At 40.9% G+C, this 22,896-nt stretch overlaps 1 protein-coding gene across 4 annotated transcripts in view; it reads left to right on the top strand.

The window, feature by feature from the left end:
- Positions 1–22,896, top strand: part of LOC135324889 (tyrosine-protein kinase transmembrane receptor ROR2) — a 150,171-nt gene that overhangs the window by 119,626 nt on the left and 7,649 nt on the right. For all 4 annotated transcript variants that reach the window (XM_064501936.1, XM_064501937.1, XM_064501939.1 and 1 more), the window contains exons 5-6: positions 17,249–17,376; positions 21,365–21,679. In XM_064501936.1, coding sequence (XP_064358006.1) covers positions 17,249–17,376; positions 21,365–21,679 — 443 coding nt within the window. The remainder of the gene's footprint in view (positions 1–17,248; positions 17,377–21,364; positions 21,680–22,896) is intronic.

Genomic DNA, 22,896 nt, shown 5'->3' with positions numbered 1-22,896 from the left:
ATTAACACCTTCCACTTTTGCCTTTCTAAAGAAAGTGACGTGCTGTCCATTTGAAAAGGTACAAGTGTGTGGAAATAAAGTAACCGGGAAGCAAATATCAGAGAATGGTATTTTAACATAATTTAAAATCAAGTGATAGATGTTACTGTCTTGGAGTCTGAGAATAGGAGGGCAGAAACAGCTGCCTTTCCTTCCAAAAGTGCTGTTCTTACAAGGTGATCTTATTCTAAAAGACCAGGTGTCTCCCGCTCTTATTTTTTCTCCCACTTATTTTTCTCCCACTTATTTTTCTCCCACTTATTTTTCTCCCACTTATTTTTCTCTTGAATTGAATTGTAAGATTGAATCTCACCCCCTATGCAACTTCCTGACTTGAAGCTGTGACTGGCATTCTCATTAAGACTCTGTCACTGTAATGGGGCCACCTTGAAGGGGACTTGGGGTGGAAGATATCTACATATTTCCTGCTCTAGGGCTTCTGGAAAATCTGATGAGGCTTTAGAAGAAGTGAGGCAGGCACAGCAGAGCCAAAAGAAGTAGTTATAAGTTAAGCCCTTGCAAAGTGCAGCTGAAGAGAAGCTGCTCTGTTACAGTGGTGTCTGTTTTCCCTGATGGACCTTTCCGCCATCTGCCGGGGTGGATGCTGGGAGGCAAACGTCTCCCTCCAGGGCCCTGTGCAGGGGAACCCTGCTGTCTAAGAAAATATGTGAACGAACTATAAGAAATCCCTGTCTTATCAAACCCTGACTAATATCTGCTCTGAGCTGAGTCACTGATACCTGTATGCTGAATCCTTAGGAGAAACAGATGGGAAGAAACACTCTAGTCATAGCAGAAGTCACTGCTGTTTTGGGTAGGAATTTTTGCTGTACCAGCCATTCAGCACAAATTTGCATTCTCCCATCCCTTGGTTCATTAAAGTAGTTTGGGGCAAAAGTAAAAATTTAAAAATTCAGTTCGTTGAATAAAAGTTGGAATTTAAGAAAAGCAGTTCTTCCAGACAAAGCAGAGTGTCTTTAAAAAATAGTAGCACCTCAGGTTTAAAACACTGGTGAGGAACCTGTAGGCTGGGGTAGGCAATTTATTCCCTATGGGCCTGCATAGCCCATCACTCCCATCACAGGGCCAAAGCACACCTCTCCTTTGAGCCCAGCGGGGGCCTTCCGTGTGACATGACGGGGTGCTCCTACAGCCATATGATGGGGACAAGTATGTTTTCATCACGTGACGAATGGCTGTGAAATTATAAGATGGAGAAGAGGCAACGGGGCCCTTGGGAAGAGGAAGCAAGGGAGTGGGTCATCTGAGCACTTCACCCCAAGCCACCTCCCTGCGCATATCTGAGGGACTTCCAGGAAAAAGGCAGTAACTGTGAGAGAGCTTGAAAATGTGTTTGTAAGCTGGATCTGGCTGGCAAGGTGAAGGTACCAACATTGCATTAAAAGGGAAGAGTGCTCTCCTTGCCTCCAATCAGCAACACAACTTATATCTTCTCCCTCTCCTTGGATGGTGTAAATGCTCTCCTCTAGTTTCAATCCAGTTCAGCCACTGATAATAACGTTTTCAGTGTCATAGAAGGCTTTCTTAAAATTCACAGACAGAAATATTTTATACCCAGTGCAATGAAGTTATACCAGTTCAGGAGTTCTTTTTTTCTGTTCAGGCCAATAAGGACCAGGTGTTCAAAGGTGGTGCTCCTGCAGAACCACATGCACACCTTTTATTTCATCAAACTATACACTTGGCTGAGATGACCATATCTGAAGTGGATGTATTTTTTTCTGAGATACTGTGGTAACATTTTGAAGTTACAGAATAAGCGCATACTTTGTATTCTGGTTTCCGGCTTTAATCGAGGAAGAAGTAGTATTTTGTGATTAAAACACTGGACTGTGAGTTTAGAGATCTGGATTCAATTTCTGCCTGTGCCTCTGTCTCCATGTGTGATTGTGGCAAGCTGTTTAACCTTTCTTTCTCCATTTCTTCTGCATAAAATGGAGATGGCCAATCTCAGGAATCTCCTCACCTTCCGTTATTGTGGGATCAGATCATTTCAAAATGTTTAATGTACCTTCTCTCCCCATAAAGCAGGGAATGTTCTTCCTATTTTACAAATGAGGAACTGAGGCACAGATTATCCTAGGCTGGTCTACATTAAACAGCGTGTGTTTGCCTTGGCAGATTTCCTGGCTCCCAGACAATCCAATTTGGGATCTGGCTGGAACATGCTGCAATTCTCTTCTAGCCTGCATGTCTTGGTTTTGTGGGCTCCCTCCCCCCTTCACCCCTCCCAGCAAGGCATGAGGGTGGAGGGGAGGCTGGATTTCAGCTTGGTGCAGGACTGGGGCTCCCATCAGAGCATGGAGATCCAAAATCTCAGAGCTGCTTCTGGGCCCATTAATTTTAATGTCTTTTGACAAGCTGTTCAGCCTGAGATGGGAAATTTGCAGAGGAAGGAGGGAACTGAAACCAAGGCATCCATGGTCCTGCACTGAACCAGCTGTTGCACCTCATTTTTCATACTGTTCTTCTACCTTATCTATTTCAAGACTGTAATTTTGGGGTACAGTGATTGTTTTTCACTGTGGCTCTATAGCACCCAGCCTAGTAGGGCTGATGTGTGTACTGTGTCACAAATAATATATATTACTGAAAATTTTGTCTGTCCAGAACCGTAGAGCACACTCAGAAGAAGCTGCAACCTCTATCTTATTATGGAGACCAAGAGAGAAAATTTTTCCTAACCTACTTTTGTGGTTTGGAATAATTTGATTTTGCTCAGGAAAACCTAGAATATGTGTAGTTTAAGGCAGAATTAAAGAGCAGAGGAAATACTGGTTTGGGTTGCTTTGCACAGTGCTAGATCCTGGCTTCTTCCCACATTACCCTGTTTCTTCAGCTTTGATTTTCCACTTAAATCTTGTCTAGTCTTTAATAAATAAATGATGAAGGATCTACTACAGTTTGTTATTTAATGTTAGAAATAGAAATGAAATGTGGGCTTAAAAAGGCTAATTTAACTTCCAGGTGTGTATTTAAACTATTATGCTTAGCACCTGGGAGTAGATACAAGTGTCTGTGTTTCTGCAGCTTGTTATCTGGCAGTACGATTGCAAGTGATAGTCTTTTTCTTTCTTTTAAAGGAATGAGAGAACAAGGGAAGGAAGCCAGTGGGGAATATTGGAAAAAGGTTGTGGTAATGTTTCATGCTCATTAATCCATATTGTCCAGACATCCAAAAAACAATGGGATGCTAAACATATATGTAAAAGATGGTTAAAAATAGACCTCCAGGAAAGCTTTACCTTCTCTGTGCTACCCTATAAATCAAATGCCCCAGCTCCTTAAGGTGTAATAGAGCTGCTTTGCACTGCATTACCTGGTTACAAAGCCAAGAAACCAGCCTTATGGGACTCCTCTGCTGCTGCAGGAAGGTTTCCAAATAGCATAGGAAGAGGAGGCCATCAGTTACACTTCTGTATAATGTTACAGTTAAACTAATTTAGTATTAAATGTGAGGCAGTACATTCCCACTTGTGACTAGCAGTGCCACCAAGATACTGTTTTATGGGTTGGACAGTGTATAATGAAGGTAGGGCTTGCAGCTTTGCCTTTATATATGGGGCTAAAGCAGGCAGCGCACCAAAGAACAAGAATATTTTTCTCTCCTAAAGGTCCTGCTTTGCAAAATTTAGAAATTTAGCTTGTCGATGGATATTAAAGGAAGTTGATGGTTTCTGTAGGGGAGGACTTAGGCACAGCCTGTGTCCTGGCAGAGCCTCCTTCATCCTTTGCAGAGCAGCGCCTTGGTTTTTCACAGCTGGCAAGCTAGCACATCAGTGAAGGCACAAGGTGCAACTCTGGGATGTGCAACGTATGGCTGGGAGCCAAATGTAGCTCTGACTTTGGGTTTTTTTTTTAAAAAAAAAAAAAAAAAGTGACCCCAGCACAGCCTGCTCTAGTGAATGCAAGCTAGCTGCTCAGCAGCAGGTGTTTGTGTTTGGGCAGCTTGGAGAAACAATTGCTATTAATCCACCAAAGAAATTACAAGCAAAATAGGGCATTTGTTGTTCCTTTTAAGACTATATGTAAATTGATATTCAAAAGAGTAATGGCCCTTGGGCTTTTGGCAAGTAGCTAGTGCAGCTGTTGGACATCCCTGATGTAACCAGTGATCTTTAGTTTGTTTTGATTTTACTTCCTCCCTCTCCCTCCCCTTCCCTTCTTCCTTCAGTAGCTCAAATGGCTTTCAAAGTATTTATTGTATGTCCTACAAAAGGACAGTTATATGTCCCTGTGACTTCCTGTCATCATTTGATGCCACATTGAGTTTAATTAGAGTTCCTTAGGATGCTGAATAGCCTTTAAGTACATAGAAGGAAACGCTGAATATTGTAGTTAGGCACAAAGGTAAAGGAACACTACCCTAGTGAAAACCGGCTAATTTAAAAGATGAGTTAGTGTTGTAACACTGTGCCACAAATCATCCTTTGACTTTTTGTGGCTCTACAGTTAATTTTTCCTTACTTTTGTATCATTCTTCTCTGCTTCAGTTTGGAAGAATTACATAAAATATAAATGCAGCTAATTTACTGTGCTTGAGAAAAGGTGAAACAGATTTTACAAACTTTAAGTTTAAACATTTCCCTTCAAAACAAAATAGCATTAAGAATGATAGAGGGTATTCTTAAAAAAAAAAAAAAAAAAGTGAAAAAGAAAAGAAAAAAACAGTAAGGAAATCTGTTCTTTTAAATTGATACTGCTCTCAAGTCTAAAATTTTAGGCGTTTGAGGTAATATTTCTCTAAAAATAAAACAGCAAGAAGCATGTCTCTCTCATGTTCTGCATAAGATCATTTACCAGTGTCCCATGTGTCATGAGAATAACATGAAAGAGGCAAAGGATTAATTTGCATGGGAGCCATAATTTTATTACAAAAATATTTGGTATACAACAAATTTTGATTTTATACATATGTGCACATGTGTGTGCGCACCTTGCATGCACACACGCATGCACATACTTTTTTTCCAAAGTTTTTCCAAAAGTTCGGTTTGCAAGCTGGAAAGAACTCTTCCCCCATACTTTCCTTCAAGCTGGAAAATCAGTCTCGCTTTAGTTCGGTGGGACACAGAAGTCTGGAGGCTGGCCTGCATACAGTCCTGATATTTTCACCTGGCTCAGTTCTGCAAAATTAGTTTGAAAAGCTCCAATTTTTAGCCCACCTGATGCCAATAGAGTAGTTTCATGTTGTAAAACAATGAGCAGAGGAGTAAAACAAACACATATGATGTTGCTTCAACAAGTATCCCAAAAAATAAGCGAGGTTGCCTCAGCAGTGAACAGTATAAGAAAATATTGTTTATCACTGAAATAAATCTTGTATTCTTTCAACCAGAGCAGCGCAGACTGTCTTTCTATTTTCTCCTGTAATAGATCGCAGTTTATTACATTGCGTAAATACATATTCATAACTGTCAGATCTGCTAAATCACACAGGAATCTGAAATTGAGATCAAAAGCATTCTTGGGAGTATTCTGTGTTAACGAAGTTCAAATACCGGAGCTGCTTTCTGAATCTGAGCTGCGGTGGTTCAGAAGGGGTGCAATAGTCCCCATTTACTGTTGGTAGCTGCAAGGTAGCGTGTTTATTCTGTGTTTGGTAATTAATGTGGAAAAGAGTCTTAGCGAGTTATTAAATTTTACCGTGTATTTTTTTCTTTCACCATTAGTTTGGGGAGAGAGAGAAGCAAAAACATATCGCAAGATTGTGCAAGACTGTGCAATGGGTGATTCACCATTATTCTGAGGGGCAGATCAGTATATGCAGCATCCTGGTTTTCAAGCATGAAGAACTAAATGCTGACATGCTAAACCTAGGAGCAGCATTCAATTTCCTAATTAAGTTTCCAAAGTATTTGTTATGATTAATGAAGAGGTTATTAACTTTAAGCCTGATTAGATTAATTTATGGAGCTGCCATGCTGGTACAATTGCTACTTACACCTATCAAGCTAATAATGTTTGCGTAGCATCATGTGTGTGTCATCTGAAAGTAAATTATAGCTGTGATTTTCAATGTGAGCTGTTTTGCTTTGCCTGAGATACAATGCTGTATCCACTATTATATCGTAGGAATGTCTAAATGGAAATATGTGGCACTCAGCCACTAATTAATTCTGCAAAGGAAGGAAAAAGAGGAGCCTTTAGAAACAAGGTGTGCTATACACTCAGTAAGGGGCTTTTAAGTCAAAGGGAAGAAAAGTGAGCGGAAGTAATCGGTTGGGATCACGTGAGTGCTGGATGGGTGCAGAGGACCCCCAGCACTTTGGGGTGCCATCAGCCTCAGCAAAGGGTGGCTGCCGAGCCTTGGTCCCTGCTTAGCCACTGCAGCTGCACATTGGCCATTGCTACCCAGAGGGTAGGAAGCGGCTGGGAGTAGCGGAGTGTGTTGTTATTTCTACTTCTTGAGAACTCTGGAGGCTTTGATTGAAACAGGCATAGAATTTCCTGCGTAGGGAAAAAAAGCTAATTTTCCCAAATTGGAAAAAAATCAACAATCCTATTATGTGGAATTAGGATGGCACACCAGATTTATTTTGCGAGCATTTTCCTCCGCTGCGCCGCCCAGACCTTGTTGCTGGAGCCACCCGGCACACGCAGAGCCATAATTGCAGGCTGCTGCCTCCAGTAGGGACTAGCCCAGCAGAGGTGATGCACATCTGCTCGTTTGCTGTCGGAAAGAAATGTCGAGACCTAGAAATAGTAGGTTTTGCTCGGGGTTCTGGGGGACTTCTGAGTGTAGCTCCTCCTGTGCGTCGCCATCCTGCCTGGTCCTCCCCAGGCGCTCAGCCTCCTACCAGCACCACGTTTAACCTTAGGCACTAGGTGAGTGCCAAACAGCATTATTTTCCCAGACACGTCTGCAAAGCTTGGTGTAGACCAGATCTTTGGAGAATGTATCAGCTTCGTTCTCGTGGGTCTAGGCTGACCATAGGAGGATGGACATGACTTAAAGGTTGGACAAATTTGGGTAGTGTTTCATGGCACTGGCAAAAGGCATCTCCCAGCAAGTCTCGGGTGTCTACTCCATAGCAAGGACATACTACAGCATCGCAGTCAAGTGGCTACTGGTGTTCATCCGGTGGCTTTGCTTTGCTTTGTGATATTTTTAGGGTTTTTTTCTTCTTCTTCTTGAAGACCAGGACGGTAATTTTGTCTGGCCTCGTTTTTTGAAATGTCTGAATCATTTTTTGACTTAAAAAAAAAATAGCCTACGACTGTAGAAAATTGCAGCCCAAATAAATTCTACAAAGTTAACAGCAGCTGTGACAACAGCCTCTAAGGCTGGGAAGTATTCTGAAACTAATTCTGCAACATTTCTACATTAAGTCATTCATATTATATCTATATTAAATAGCAGAGAAACTAACAAGTTGCTGAGAGGCTTCATATTGTTGCTTAGATGTTTTTAAGTCATTTACTCTCGGATTTTCTGATAAGTGGAATATCCTAAATTTTTCTTAAGACTGGAAAAATTTCTGTGAAGCTGACATTTTAACATTTTACGACTATAAATAGTTTATAGTTTTAATAAAAATGTTCTGGGAAGGACTTTGAAGATGAGCACTTCCATGTACATATAACTACATAAGCTTGAACTTTGATGCTATGATAATTTCTGGCTGTATTACAAAGGGCTCTATACTGTCAGACATAATCTCTGTTTCAGCTGAAATAGCAAAGCCACCTTTTTAATCTTTATGTTTTTAAAAAAAAAAAAAAGAAAGAAGAAGGAAGAAAAAAATCATACCAACATGGTTTCTGTCATTTTTGAATTTGCTCAAATTCTTTCATAGGGGAACATCTTTTTAGTGCTACAGTCAGTTATAACTTTTTAAATTATGAAACAATTTTGAGTATGGCTGTTAATCATTTTGTGCAAAAATGTTTGGACTTTCTGGCCTCCAATAAAGCATTAGCAAGCACTTTACAGAAAACTGCTTTATTTTATATCATTCAAGAAAAACTCAGAAGTGGGGAAGCATGAGGTACTTCCACAGGATTTGTTTTCTTTTGGTTTGCTATTCCTCTCTCTTCTTGGTAACCTCTTTCTTGTTGGATTTATAAAATTAGCTATTTCTGACCATGCCTTCTTTTCCCTCGAGACCATATACCCCCTGCCTGACTCTGCCATTTGTATAAAGTTCCTGTAGTGACTACATTGACTGGTTTTAATGAACTCAATGAAGATGTAACGCTTGTATTTATGCATAGAATTTGCTTACACCAAGTGTTTTTCATGAGCTGAAGGCAAACAGAAAATTTCTATTTGTGCATAGAATTTGCCTGCGTAGGCATAAATCACAACGCGTGAATGGCTGCCCGGAGTGACCAAAGCTGCTGCGCCATCCTTTCCTGGTGGCTTTGCTGCGTCCCTCTGCAGCCGTCATGCCCTCCTAGCCCAGCCCTTTGGCTTGCGTCTCTGCCTGGCGCGTTTTTGGCCAGTTGACACTAAGGCCGTAGCTCTTCTGCGCCCTTTCCGGAGCAGAGCTGTGGGTGCTCGCTTGGGTGACTTGGCACGAGAAGGGAGGCAGGATAACAGCAAGGCCTTTTGCTTTCCTCCCACAGTGGGGGAAATAGAGAGCTGATATCAGAGACGCATTAGAAGGCTCGTTGTTCTCCCTTAGAGGTGCCAGAAGGAGGGGATTTATTAGACAGTCTGACAACGGAGGGGAAATATTTCCATAGCCCTAAAAAAAAAAGGGAGGGGGGAGGGAGACTCATGCCGCTTTTTTGGTGCGACAGAGGCTGGAATGTGGCCAGACCAGTCCTGGGCTTCCATATGCTGAAATTTCCTCGCTGAAATTTAGTTATTCAGTGACCCCGACTGTGACAAGGATGTGTCTGTGAAAAATAGCTAATAGTCAATACAACCGACTCACAAGCTTCCTTGAGCCTACTCACCGGATGTCAAGATTTCGTCCCAGCATGTTCGCATCAATGCAAGAGAGGGAGAAATTAGAAAAATGCCATTTCAGTAAGCCAGAAGAGAGAGTTTGTAGGTGGAAGTAACATTAGATCGTCTGTTTGAAGCTGCATGTAGTAATGCAGAGGAATTTGTAAGAGGAATAGTTGGTAATTGCTCCAGAGATTAGGCTCGGTTCCTTGCAGAAATTTAGGAAGTACCTGCCCTAGTTCAGTTGTGCTTCTTTCATCTTCACGTTGCGTAATCTCCATTTCAAATGACAAAATTCTTTATCTTCTGTCTGCTAACAATATCTTCGTTGTATATGAGTGATTCAATTAAACTGATATATCAAAAGCCACACTTTTTACTCTTCACTGAGTAACACGATACTGGCTAATGGGTAGAACAGCACTTAGTAACTTGTATTTCTGTAGGACTGCTTCAGTTATTTTACCCAGGTAACTGTAATAAGAGTAATAACTCTGGTACAGGGCTGATGCAGGATGATGCTGTGAAAGAAATGAAGGCAATACCGTTTGTCGTGGATTTTATCCACTCAAAAGGTTGAACGTGGTATCTTGACTTTTGTGTTCAAAAACACTGCAGTTATAGTCAGTTATGGAAGTGAGGTAACAGGCTGAAAATAAGGTTGTTGGTTGCACGTCGCTATTTGGCGAGCAACTTACTTTTCTCTAGCTTGTCTCAAACACTAAGTCTATTTGCAGTTGTGTTTTTACTAATGACAAGTCAATAAATTGCTTTATCTATTACCAGGATTAAAATGATGTCTCAAAAACTACAATTAAAATTAACAAATTCATCATGCCTGCTGCTTTAATCAGCAGAATAAAGAATAATTGTTATTTTCTACTAATTTTAGACATCAAATACGGAGTTTCAGTTAACAATGTTTTTTCAGGAACTTACAGATAAATATTCAAATGAAATTCAACACAGCTTTTTAGGGGTTCTCTTAAGTGTTATTTTTTATTTCAAATAAAAAGCAGCAAAATGAATGCCGTTTGTTAAAGTTTATCCACGTCCTGTGTTAGCGGTAAGGTAATCCACCTTATTTGGGACTGCTGTTACACTCAGTGAGCATCTGGCAGCAAAAGTCACGGGCCATATCCCTAGTGAGTGTAAATTGTCATAGGTCCATTGACTTCAACTGAGCTATGACTACTTATACAAATTCCCCCGCCTGTTTGTTTTTGACTTTTTAAGACTAGACTCCTTTTCTTTTTTAATACTATTTATCACATTCCCTTAGTGAGCTGGAAAAGTTTCTATGTCTGTCTTCTGCTTTAGAGGAGTCCCCGAGGCCTTAACTATTTTACCGGCTATTTTCTGACGTGCTGGCAGGTTTGATCTTTGGACACTGGTGAATATGTGCAAACAGACGATTTTATGTGCAGGAAAGGTGGGTCGTTTACGGCTGAACCTTTGGTCGGAGAGCGGGAGCAGGTGGCAGAAAAGTATTGGTATATTGGTTATGGGCAACTTCGGGAACGCCTGCCATTAGCACAACCTTTCTCAGTGGAGCAATAGCTCGGGCAATGCTCCTTAGGAAAAATTCCATTCTTTCCCTCCATCAATTATTTATATCCCGCTCCTGTTGCCTCAAAAGTCAACTCTTGTTGATCTGCTTGGTGCAATGAGACAGAAGGAGTGATTTTATAGCCTCTTGCTGTGCGCCAGCAATGAGTACTTGAAAAGATGATTCTCCTGACATGTTTTAATCCATGACAAAACAAGAAATGGTGTGAAAAGCATGTCATTTTATTTGTAATTTTCCCTGAAAGGTAAATATACAAGCCAGACTTCCAAGTACCAGTGAAAAAAAGGGAATGAAATTTTTCTTCTTGCAGATTATGTAGGCCGTAAGAGAATTTCCTCATAAGAATTTTTGTACAGTAACATTAATACAGTTTTCACTATATTTTTGACGGGAGGCAAATTTGATAGGACTGATCGCTGCAGAAGGATAGTATGTTCCTGTCCTCTCTAGATCTTCCCTGTGACCTGTTTCAGTGGGAGGGAGCAAATATAAAGTGACATGAACTCATTTTAGCCATGGAAAAGTGATCCCCTTGTGTGTCAAGTTAGCTCCCTGGCACTAGGATATGATATATGTCAAGAGCAGGGGGAACAAATTACCAGGGCGGTCATGCCAGTTTATATCAGTTCCTGGTTTGAAATGCAGTATAAACAAAACAGGAATAGATATTTATATTAAAGACAAATTCCTGAACTTCTACTGGTGCTCTCTGTAGCACATTTCCAACATGTTAGTGTGATTTGCCTCTCTTGGACCAAATGTAAGCCCTTTACTCTTTTAATTCTATGTATTGCAGTTCACTTAACCATGTGCTTCTTGTTTATGAAGTAGCCGCGTACTGGGTTAAGTAAACTTGGAATCTGAAATATGCTGCCTGTCCTTTCCCCTCTGGTCTGATGACTCTTGATTATAATCTTCCTTTTTACACAGCTTCTGCCATAAAAATTCTCCAGCCAGAACTATCAGAAACTCTAGGAGTTTCCCAGGAGATAAGTGACCTGTTTCCAAATTCCCTGTTTATCCACCCATAACAAACAGGACGAGATAATTTTTTCATCCTTTCCTTAGCCTGTCACTGTTTAACTGTGTTTTTTGTGCACCTCTCCTTGCTTTGCCACACCACTTGTGGAGAACATAAGGGGAGTCTTAATATCCTTCCTCCCTTAGAGTTTAACATTTTTTAATTCTAAGCTATTTACTATCTGGGCAAGATGAAAAAAGGTCCAATCTTCAGGTTTAATATTTGTTGTGGGGAAATTTATAGGTGATTTTAACAGCAAGTGGAAGTTTGCTTATGGGAAAATCCTATAAGATGACATATTTTCTGCTAACTTTTCAAAAACTAACCTGCGGGATATCCTGTTACATTCTATAAATTGGTTTAATAATGTTTACTTTGGTAAAGCGTACAGTGAAGATACATCCCGCTAAATAACTTTGAAGTTTATTATTTGAATATATTAAAATAAGTTGTCCTCAAATTAGAATTTTAAATGACCCTTTTGTTCATTTGCTTATAGGGTGGATTGGTAGGACATTTTTAAACTAGTTCTTAGAAATGTATTAGAGCTAATTGTCTAACTTGATCCTTTTTATTTGGGTTCAGAACCAGAAAGTGGACTACAGTAGTTGATATTCAGAAAATAAGTAAGATTTCTGGTTTGGCCTGAATGTAAAGAACCTGTTTTGAACAATTAAATTTTCATTTTGCATGCAGACTAATAAACACCAGAAGACTTGTCATACTCTTTTTTCCTGAATCGCTAATCTCCCATCTCAGTGAGGGAGTGAGGGACTCGTGTATAGCTTTCAGGGCTTTCTTGAATAGGTGCAAAAAGCACACTCTTAATTGCTTTTCCTAACCACTGCTTTATTTATTGCAAGTTATTTAGTCCTCTCAACTCTAGCACTTCTGTGCCAAGATTGATTTCTAGTTACTTAATTTTCAATGTTGGTCATTTGGAAGTTATTCATCGTTATTACAAGGAACACTCGGGAACTGCTTATGTTTTAATCTGGATCTATGTCATAGTGTTGACCTCTCATGTTTAAAGACCAACACTAAATTAAATGAATGAAGAACATGAGTTACTTATTAGGTTGTCACACAGGCTCTCAATGTGTACCATATGTGAAAAAAAATTTCAAATTTTGCTTTACTTAACTAGTTGTTATTCAGTTTCTGAGTACTCAAACTGACAAAAGTTCCTCTTTATAGCTGATGCATAGTATTGAATCTCTTCTATAATCAGGAAAATGGTTTTATGACAGTTTTCTCTTTTTAACTAAAATTTGTGGGATATGATCAGAAATAAGATATCTTAATAGCAAATAAATATTTGGTACCTCACCAGTCTACTTTTCAAAATTAATTTCATGAGCCCTCATGACTAAGAGCTAAAGATTTTTAAGCCTACATGTGTTTCTGTGCACTTTCTCTGTTGAACTTTGTGCCATCACATGTTCTTGTATCTCCTTTCTTAACAAGTTTGAAGCAGAAACATTTTCTGTTTTCCCATAAAGCCAATAGGTCTGCTTCCACTGTGTTTTTAGGGACAGCAAATGTGTACTGAAAGCTCTCATTAGACTTATTCTTATGTGTTTCACAATATGATTTTAGTAGAGAATAGACTTTACATAGTTGCCTTCTATTTACTGGCACTTTTTTGTTTCATATGCCCTCCAGACTGTTCAGCTGCGACAGTTGCATACAATAGATTGTGTTACATAGATATCATATATTATATTATGCCCAGATGTATTCTTTCACCATTTCAGTTTTTCCATTAAGAAAAGCCTCTTTGTTTTCTAGGTATTTTCTTTTGTAGTCTTTTGTTCAGTGTTCTTTGTGTCACATGTGAAATTAAAGTAACGCTTAGCGCAGGGTGGGGGGGGAAGCTGTGTTCAGTATATTTTTTTCATATGCCTTTAAATGAGAGATTTACCCTATAGTACTGTTAGGCTGCTTCAGGTGCAGCTGATGTTATGTGTTTAATGCTTATACCTAAAGAAAATCATTAGTTCTGAATATTTCTTTCAAGCTGTCTAACCCAAAGCTGCTGGGTTTTGCAGCCTGCCCCCAGGGGCTGGGAGGCATCTGAGCAGGGGCCACTGTGTTCCCTGTGTAATGGGGAGGAAAGGCTCAATTCCCAAGAGGAATTTAGATATCTAAATGCCATGTGAGGTTCCTAAAACCAAGTGTGGTGATCAGGTCGAATCCTGGCCATGCCCGATTTCTGTAAGTTAACGGCACCATGCACCTGCCTCGGGCTGAGATCCTGGGGCTGCTTTACCCGGGGGCCCTGATCCAGTATGACGTTTCCAGACCGTGCAAGCCTAGCGCATTTTGGAGGCACCCCATGTTGCACATAAAAGAAGGATCAGTGCCTCAGTATTCCAGTTTTATTACTGTGCCCTCTTGCTTCTCTAAATCAAAGGTTCTCCTGTTTTAGTTTCATAGCAGATATGGTAGTTCATAACTTTATTGGTCTTGCAGAAGATGGATCCAGAAACCTGATGGTGTTCATCCTAAGAAATGGAAGCTGAGGTTTTAGGAACTGAGGGACTGTTCAGTCAGATTCTTCACAATTTTGTGTTTAAATCTAAACTCTGCTCAAACATCTGGCTAGCAATTGGGAGGAGAGTTTTCTCAGTGGGAGAATATACCTTATTGCCAATTCAGTGCTGAGAAAATTCGTGTTGCAGGTGTCTTGCCTTCGAGATGGTCCTCCAGCAAAGGTGGAAGAAGAAGCTCAAGACATAGGATGTCCCTGACTGTCTTGTAAAAAAATATATATATAAATGAAGGAAAATCACTAGTGGGAAAAAGTAATGCCATCTTGAAACATTCAGCAAAAAGCAATAAAGAACAAAGGTAAAATCTGTGGCAATTAATTTGCAAGGCTCCTGCAATTTGGACAAACTGAACTCTTCTGGATTCCTCCTGTGGAGCCAGATTTCTGCTTTTACTGGGGTTCCTGATCTGAGCAGGCTTTACAGCCCAAGCAGCAGGGAACTGAGGAGACAGTATTTCTGCCCATTTTCAGCAACTGTTATCTCCTGCTCTGATCAGCAGCTGAGTTACTGGCATATGGTTTGCGCAAAAATCAGCCCTGCCCATAAGCTCGAGGATTTCTACCAGAACAGAGAATGACGCCCCTCCCGTTTTATTTTGTCAGCTTCCCCCTACCTCGCTTTTCACTGCAAATGTGTTGCCCTGCACCAAGTGTGCTTATAGCAGAGGGGAAGAGTCATCAGGAAGGAGACTGTATGTGCCGCCGTCTCTGCGGCTTTGTTGAAATCAACCATTTTGCTAAAAAGACTCATTTTGTCCCCTCGATCACGAGGACTGGCAAAGCTGTGTGCACTAAGGACTTGTCTGACCTGGCAGAGGTACGTGCAGAGCAAAGCCCCGCTTCTCTCCGAGTATGTGACATCGGGTTACTGTTTACTTTTGCTTGCCTCCATGGTAATGGTCATATCCAGTTTAGTTTAATCAGCAGTTGCCTATAACGTGTGGCAGGGGAAATCTGCATTAACATACATGTGTATATATAATATACAAGCTGTATTCGAAAGTTTGTGACAGAAATAAATAAACGGAGCTAAGTAAGAGATCACACAGCTTTTGTCACCAAAACTACGCTGTTTGGACTGCTATTTTTTATTTTGTATGTGTGTGTGCTGGCAAGGGAGCCCTGTGCTGAGAGCTGAAGTGCCAGGTACAGTTACACTTCGACACATTGCGGACTTTGTTCGGCAGGATAGGGGTATAAATCTACTCTTGAGAAGGAGGTCAAATAGGGGTTTCCTATTCATTCAGCCCCTTATGGGAATTGCTGGCTTCCTACTGAGGTGATCAGGGCTCATAAAACAGGCACAGACAAAACACTTTGATATTTTCATCCCTTCGGGCATGATGCAGTTGTTGCAAAATTAGAGGTTTTGTTACGAGCGTGAAAGAATTTCGCTGCGGCAATTAACTGATCCCGAAAGGCCCCACCTTTGCTTCATCATCCGTAATAGAAAAATTATGTATCTTTGTGGAAGTTGATCTCGTTTTGGAGTGTGTAGACAAAATATTGTTTTATAAAGATGGGACAATCACACCGTGATAGGAAATGAAGGCCAGAGCCGGACAATAACTGCGTGAGGCACTTCACGTGTGTATCATAAATCAGTGTGGTCCACGTAGCAACTCTGTGATGGATCAGGTCGTTCCACTGAGTGCTCATTTTTCCTGGCACAGAAGGAGAATTGCTGCTTGTGTGATAATGGATGGTGCCAGTTTCGGACTGTGCAGTTAGAGGACAGTCCTGCCCAGCCTGCCACTTCCAAAGAGTTTTAATCAGTGGCGATGTTTCCCAGAAGAGATGAGCTTTATCAGGGAGACGCAACAAATGAAAAATGAAGGGGGGACCTAAGACAGAATAAGACACCAGAAGCAATGGGCTGCACTCAGCGCTGTGCAGGTCTTGGGTGAGCTGTTCATCGTGGCTAGCTCTTGTCTGCTGGCAGGTTTTTGTGCTCTTCTGGCCCAGCTGAAGTTTAAGCAGGCTGGTTTTACATGTTTTCGATGATGATTTTGTCCTACTCATATGCAGGACTAATGCAGGAAACATGAAGATATTTGTAAGAGGAGTGGATTAAATGGGTGACCAAAGCAGTTATGAATATCTGAAGATAATAAATAAGGTACAAAGCATAGGAGAGTATTGATATAACACTTCAAAAATATAGAGGGGCAGCACAGCCCTATGAACTGACTGTTTAGTTAAGAAAAAGCTGATTAAATTTTTGGGTGTGCTAGGATTGCTCCAGAGTGATGGTTTTCCAGATTACATTTTATATTTTTTTCAACCCATCGTGCAGTAGCAGATCCTAGTGCAGAGGCTGCGATGTGCTGGAGGAAGCACAGGGTGTGCTGGATATTGCACCTGAGAGCACTCTCGCTAGGCGGGCCCTTTTCGGCACTCATGATCTAGAGACCAGCTCTATATTATTAACCAGGGCTTTGGGGAGGATGTGTTGAACCACTGGGCCTTTAGGCTAGTCCTTTTATCACAAAATGTTTACGCTGCAATAAGGAGAGCAGAAGTTGGTCCAATAGCTGAACTGAGCAATGCATTCAAATGTATGTTGGAAGGGGAATTTGACATTAACTGAACAAGGAGAGGAGGAAAAGAAGTTATACCCTTGATTACTTTTCATTATGTTTATCTAACTGGTAGTTCAAAATTATTCCATATTTTAATTAAATCTTGGCAAGTTCTCTTGTGCTGTTCACTACAGGAAATGAAGAATGGGAGAAAGAGGTGGGAGAAGAGAACCAACTGTTTGCCTAATTGTACTGTATGCAGTTCGATGACAAAAATACGTGAAGACAAGTAACATGATCTATGTTACTGTCTCGATCTAACAGCGCTTTAATAGATTTTAATAGATTCATCTGTCAAATCCCATTACTCTTAGCATATGATTTTTAAATTAATCTTAGTTTTTGATTTACTTCTTTCACTAATGAGCTATTTACAGTTTGCCTCGTTAATACTTCTAAGGTAGTATAAAGAGAGAATTGGAGGAGTAAGCTGCACTTGGGGAACTAAACCATTGCAGATTTACAATTTTTTTTCTTTCTCCTTTTAGAAGAGTATGTTTCCTAAAAATTCATTGGGGACAGCTAGACATCTGCTTATACAATCCCAATCTGTCTTTTTCAGAGAAGATTACCATGAAGACGGGTTCTGTCAGCCATACCGGGGAATCGCATGTGCACGAATCATTGGAAATAGGACCATTTATGTGGACTCCCTCCAGATGCAAGGGGAAATTGAAAACCGAATTACCGGTAAGATTATGTACCTTTGTAGTAGGACAATAAGCATTTGTGAAAGTATCCAATTCAAGTACAAATGTGTTATCGTCCTTTTCAGCTTTATCAGTTAATGACTGAGATATATAAAGGTTTAGAGTCAGTGATCCAGTTTTCCTCTTCTGCAGTTAGAAAAACTTGGAGTAAGGAGGGTAAAAATTGCTATCATGTATAAAAGAATTTTCCACCTTAATTGAAATGTCAGTCTTGACTTTTTAAGAGCTTGTAATTTGCATTGGAGCTTTTGGCATGATTGATTCAAAAAGAAGATTTTTTTAAAAATCAAGTGTGTTCTGATGTAATGAACATGACTGTGTTTTGGTTCTCTTGAAACAAATTTGGTGGTTGTTCCTTTGGGTTTCCCTTCCCTACTGCATAGTCCCAGCAGAGTTTAGATTTCACATTGATTTATACAAAACAAGAGCTGACCTTCCTGTGCTCTGCCCCTGCTGATTCTTTCTCTGATCATCATTTCTGTGCATACTTGCAAATATGTGTCCAAAGCCTTAATGACTTTTAATGGCTTGTACGTCAACATAGGTTTTTTTCGCTGGAGCTCGTCAGTGTGATCACTGATGTTAGCAGCTGTGATTCAGATGCACACAACTAGAGGAAGCAAATGAATCTGTGGAATAGAGCAAACTGTTTATAGCAATATATGGCCAATTAACTCAGTCCAGGAGGAGCTTATTCACATCTGATCAGATATGGCTAGCTAATTGAATCTGTTATTTAAACACAACCAGTTGCCAAAAAAGCTTGACTTTGCTTGTCAACCCTATCCCCTTAAAGGCATTACTTAAAAGAGTCAATGTTGAGCCAGAAATTCAGGTTTTTTTCCTACTCCCGATATGGTGATATGGTGATCAGATACTGTGTTTGTCAAAGATTTCCCTGTGCTGTTAAGATTCATTCCCTTCCCTCCCCTCCTATCTCCTGCACTCTGTTATAATTCACACCTCTTACACCATTCTCTTGTTAAATAATTCATACTTTTAAGATTTTGATATCTTGTTCCCTATGACATCATCTCTGTCCTGTTTAGATGGTTTTTCAGCAATGACTAAACTTGTAATTCTGTGAATCAGGTTCATAATGCCCTTTTCAAAAAAAACAAAAACAAAAACAAAAAAAACCAGCAATGTCTTCCAGGAAATGTTTATTCATCAAGTTATATTTCTTTCTGGACTATACAGTATGGGCATTCACGATCAGACTATATGTTCCCTAATACCACTGGTTATTGGTTAGATTATGGAGTTTGGGGAGGGGTGTTGTGGAGAATTTCTGATTGAACCCTTCTTTATTGGGAAAACTCACCACACAGAGTACTGTAGTGCCTATTGAGGCAGTAATGATAACAGAATTATATAGCATTTCTAAAGTGTATTCATCTAAGGGATGTATCAAAAGCCTTGTGCAAAGTAATCACTGTGGATTTCACAGTGCACTTGCTTCTTACAAATCTTAAATGCAAAACTTAAGTATTGCAAGACTGAGTGTTCTCTGCACAAATGCCAGGATACTTCTGAGACTGAGGTGTTTTGTTAGATGAAAACCCAGCTATATAACTTTTGCTTATATTCTGCTTATATTTGCTATATGCTTTTTAAGTATAGTTTTTGGTGGGATCTCTTTGTACTCAGAGGCATACAATATTTCAAGTGGAGGCTGCGAATGGGTAACAGTGACATCTACTGTCCAACGCCAAGAAGCTATTTAAAAAGGATCCAGACACTATCTGCGGGGAATTTTCATTCTGTTTTTTTCATGTCCCTGCTGTGCTGCTGTGCGATATACATTCCCCTCATCTCTACCGCCTGTGGTGCTGTTTGGTCCTCCTCCTGAGGTTTGGTGAGAATCTCAGCCTTCTACTACAGAAGAAGGCCATTCCTGGAGAAAAACTTGAAACGTCACTTAAGAGACAGGAAGGGCAACAATAAGGAGTGCACAGACCCGACCCTTGGCCTGTGGATGTGTGTGATTTGCAATGTCTTTACTGTGCTGTTTAATATCTGTTTGACTGAAAAAATAATCCCCATAGACTTTTTAATTTTTCTCTTCTTGAAAGTGCCATTTCCCACATATTTCATTCAGATGCTCTACTGAAATGATGCCAGTGTTCAAGACTCCTAACTGCTATTTGTCTGCATATTTGTGCTTGTGTATTCACTTTCTCACTCTGATAAAATTATCTAAGATGGCAGATCTTAAAAACTTCAACTTTTCCCCTCTTTTTAAAAATTTTCAGCAGCTCTGTGCTTTCCCTCTGATCCCTGGCTTGTGGCCCTTATAACTAAGTGAACCTGGAAAGAGGCTTGGGAATAGAGTAAATTCTAGGGTTTAACATAACTTTATAGGAGCAGGCATGCTTTGAGAAAGGAGCTTAGAAAACATGAGTGGTTAATTGGCTTTCTGGGCCATTTCTGGCATTCTTTGGAGACCAAGAATCTTAGCAAGAATGTGCAGGGCTTGGGTGGTGAAGAAGATCTTTGTATTTCTGCACCCAGGTGTTTAGATTTTGGTGACTGCCCTGCCCTGACAAGGTGTCACTGCTGATTAGAGGCTCCTCCAGAGGCTAGGGCTGCTGATATTTTGCTCATAGTGTTGCCACTGCCCTCTGGTACCCTGGTAATCACTGGCCCCCCCACGTGTCTGCCCTCTGCATGTCTTATTTGAGTGCTCCACTGTTACCACCCAGCCCTACTTGCTTTTGCTTCTCCTGTCAAAATAAAGATATTCTGATCCAAATTCTGCAACACCTTCACAAAAATTAATATGGTTTCAGATAACCAACAGTGACTAGTTTGCTCCTTCAGATTTATTTTTCCCCATTAGTCCTAGGAACAAGCACACCTCACAGCTGTCATTCAAGGCCTGATATCATGCTTATTTGTGCAGTATTCACAGTGGGATTGATGCGAGGTTACATTCCTGTATTAATATTCTTGCATTAATTATAAGCAGAGCTGTAAACCACAGGCAAGGCTAGAGCTAGGGCTGCAGCATGGATGGCGTTCAGGAGAGGGGACTCTGGTAGGAGTCTGGTAGGGCGGGAGGCAGCAGCAAGTGGATGGTAGCTGGGCAGGAGGGAAAGAACTGATTTGTAGTTTGCAAATGGGTTGCTGAATGACTCGAACTGCACGTTTCCTTCCTTCCTTCTTACAGCGTACGTTGGTGGGATGTGCAGTCTAGCAACCTTCACTCACAATTAATGTTTTCCAGTGTGGGAATGTTCCTACATTCAAAGCTTGATTCATCCCCAGATACATGATGCACATGCACATTTGTCTGTTCTTTCAAATGTGCAAGAAAACTCCCAGATAAACGCTAGCGTGTAGGCACTGAGAGCTTAAGGGGAGGATCAAGTGCTTAACTAATTATGACATTCATCTTAGTGTGATCAGTATGCTGAGATTAGTGACATTCATTTTTCCCAAACTGCCGCCTGTTAGGCTTCTCATACCTATTAATAGCAATATCTCCCCAAATACCAAAAGCACATTTCCCTTTGCCTTTCAAGGCTTGAAAAACACAAATCTTGTTTACTGATCAAAACATCTATAGAAGGAAGTGATCGTCATTGAGATTTTACCTGCTTAGAAACTTTGGAAGCACAGGTTAACATCCTGGCAGGTGCGTCTCGACTTGGATCTTAATTTTTTCAAGTTAAAATTAGTCAAGTGCCACACAAATTCTCAGTGCCAATCACCTGGGTGACTTCCGAAGAAATGAGGTCCCGCAAACTATGTGCAGATGTTGGAGAGACACTAGAGTGGTGGGTTTGCTTTCTGCATTTGTTGTCTGTCCTCTGCAGCAGAAATGACCTCAATTTCCTACTACTCAGTAGGCTTTCAGATCCTCAAGAAAAGGCAGAGCTGTAAAGGCAAACAATGTAAAAATTAATTTGTTGCTCGTACATTCTGTGAATTGGTTCTTAACCACAATCTTTGTTTCTTTCCAGCTGCATTTACCATGATTGGCACTTCCACACATCTGTCCGATCAGTGCTCACAGTTTGCCATACCGTCTTTCTGCCACTTTGTGTTTCCCCTGTGTGATGAGCGCTCCCGGACCCCTAAGCCACGGGAGCTGTGCAGGGATGAATGTGAAGTCCTGGAGAACGATCTCTGCCGGCAGGAGTATAACATTGCCAGGTCAAACCCCCTCATTTTGATGCAGCTACAGTTGCCTAAGTGTGAGGATCTCCCACGACCTGATACCCTGGAGGCTGCCAACTGCATAAGGATTGGGATCCCTGTGGAGAGACTCAACCGATGTAAGTCTTGATGCTTCATCATGGGAAGAAAGTGGAGTCTGGGCCTTCAGTGCCGGTTAGGTTGAGACTGAGACACAATATATTATCAGAGGTTCTTTTTGCATAGAAAATACTGCTGTCCTGGGCATTGTTACTTTCTATGGTGTTAATACTGACTATAACCTTGCATTGTTGTAAGGTTAGGGTGGTGAGGAAGCTGAAAGGTTGTTGTTTAGCACTGAAAAGTGTTATATCAATGACCTTAGCCAATAAAATTCTGTGTTCACACACCAGTTTTGGGACAGATTTGCTTGGGGCAACAGTGCATTGCAGGCTTCCCTACCCACACGCCTCTCCCCAAACTCTGGCTTGAGGTCCCTGACCAGTGAAAACATGGTTCATTTACCCACCTTCTTTAGTCCTGACCTTTCTGGATCAGCCACCCCACACAGCTATGTGTGAGTTCTGTGAAACAGAACAGGTGAAAACATTCATCTTGTTTCTGTGGATTTATATTTGCACCCAGGAAGAGAAAGGTTGTCAGTTCTTAGTGCCAGCACTTTCTCTGCCTGCTCCGTTTCCCAGGAAGTGATCACCACTACACGGCTCCATGGGGAAGCTGTATGACCAAAAAAGATGTTTAAGACTCGAAGTGTGTTTGGCTTATTCTGAGTATCTGTTTTCTGAACCCACCGTTAGGAGCAGGGGTCGTAGTTAAACAGGAGGCATGGAAAACTAGTTGTATGCCAGTAGGGCATTAGTCCATTGGAGCTGAAAAGCAGAAATAACTGAAAAAGTGATGACAGAGCCGCACCAGCCAAGGAAGAGGTAGCAACCCAAAGGAATGAGAATAAAAACAACCAGTCTGAAATCTGGCAAAGAGTGCTCAGAGCCAGTGGTTACTCCCTCTAGTGGAACAGCTCCAGTTAAGTATCCTCAATTTTTTTTAGGAAATGGAAAGCGGAAGTTTGAGCGGGTTGGATTCCCAAGGGCTGAGGAGGGCGACTCACGAAAGCTGAAAGTGTCATGTTGCAAACGTGCGGGGAAATGCACGATTCAGTTCAGGTGCTGCGTGTAGCAGGCAGGCCTGCAAAAGGATGTGAAGAGAGGATAGCAGCAAAACTGAGCTAGAATAAAGACAAAACTAGAGTTCAACAGATACAAAAGAATGGTGTATATAAAGAAAAGAAACCCCCAAATTCTTTTTTTTTTTCTTTGCAAAAAGGGAAAGGAAGGAA

The sequence above is a fragment of the Dromaius novaehollandiae genome, chromosome Z (genome assembly GCF_036370855.1).
Source record: "Dromaius novaehollandiae isolate bDroNov1 chromosome Z, bDroNov1.hap1, whole genome shotgun sequence".
Taxonomy (NCBI): Eukaryota; Metazoa; Chordata; class Aves; order Casuariiformes; family Dromaiidae; genus Dromaius; species Dromaius novaehollandiae.
Note: the sequence above shows the minus strand (reverse complement) of the source record. Positions and strands in the feature narration are given on the sequence as shown.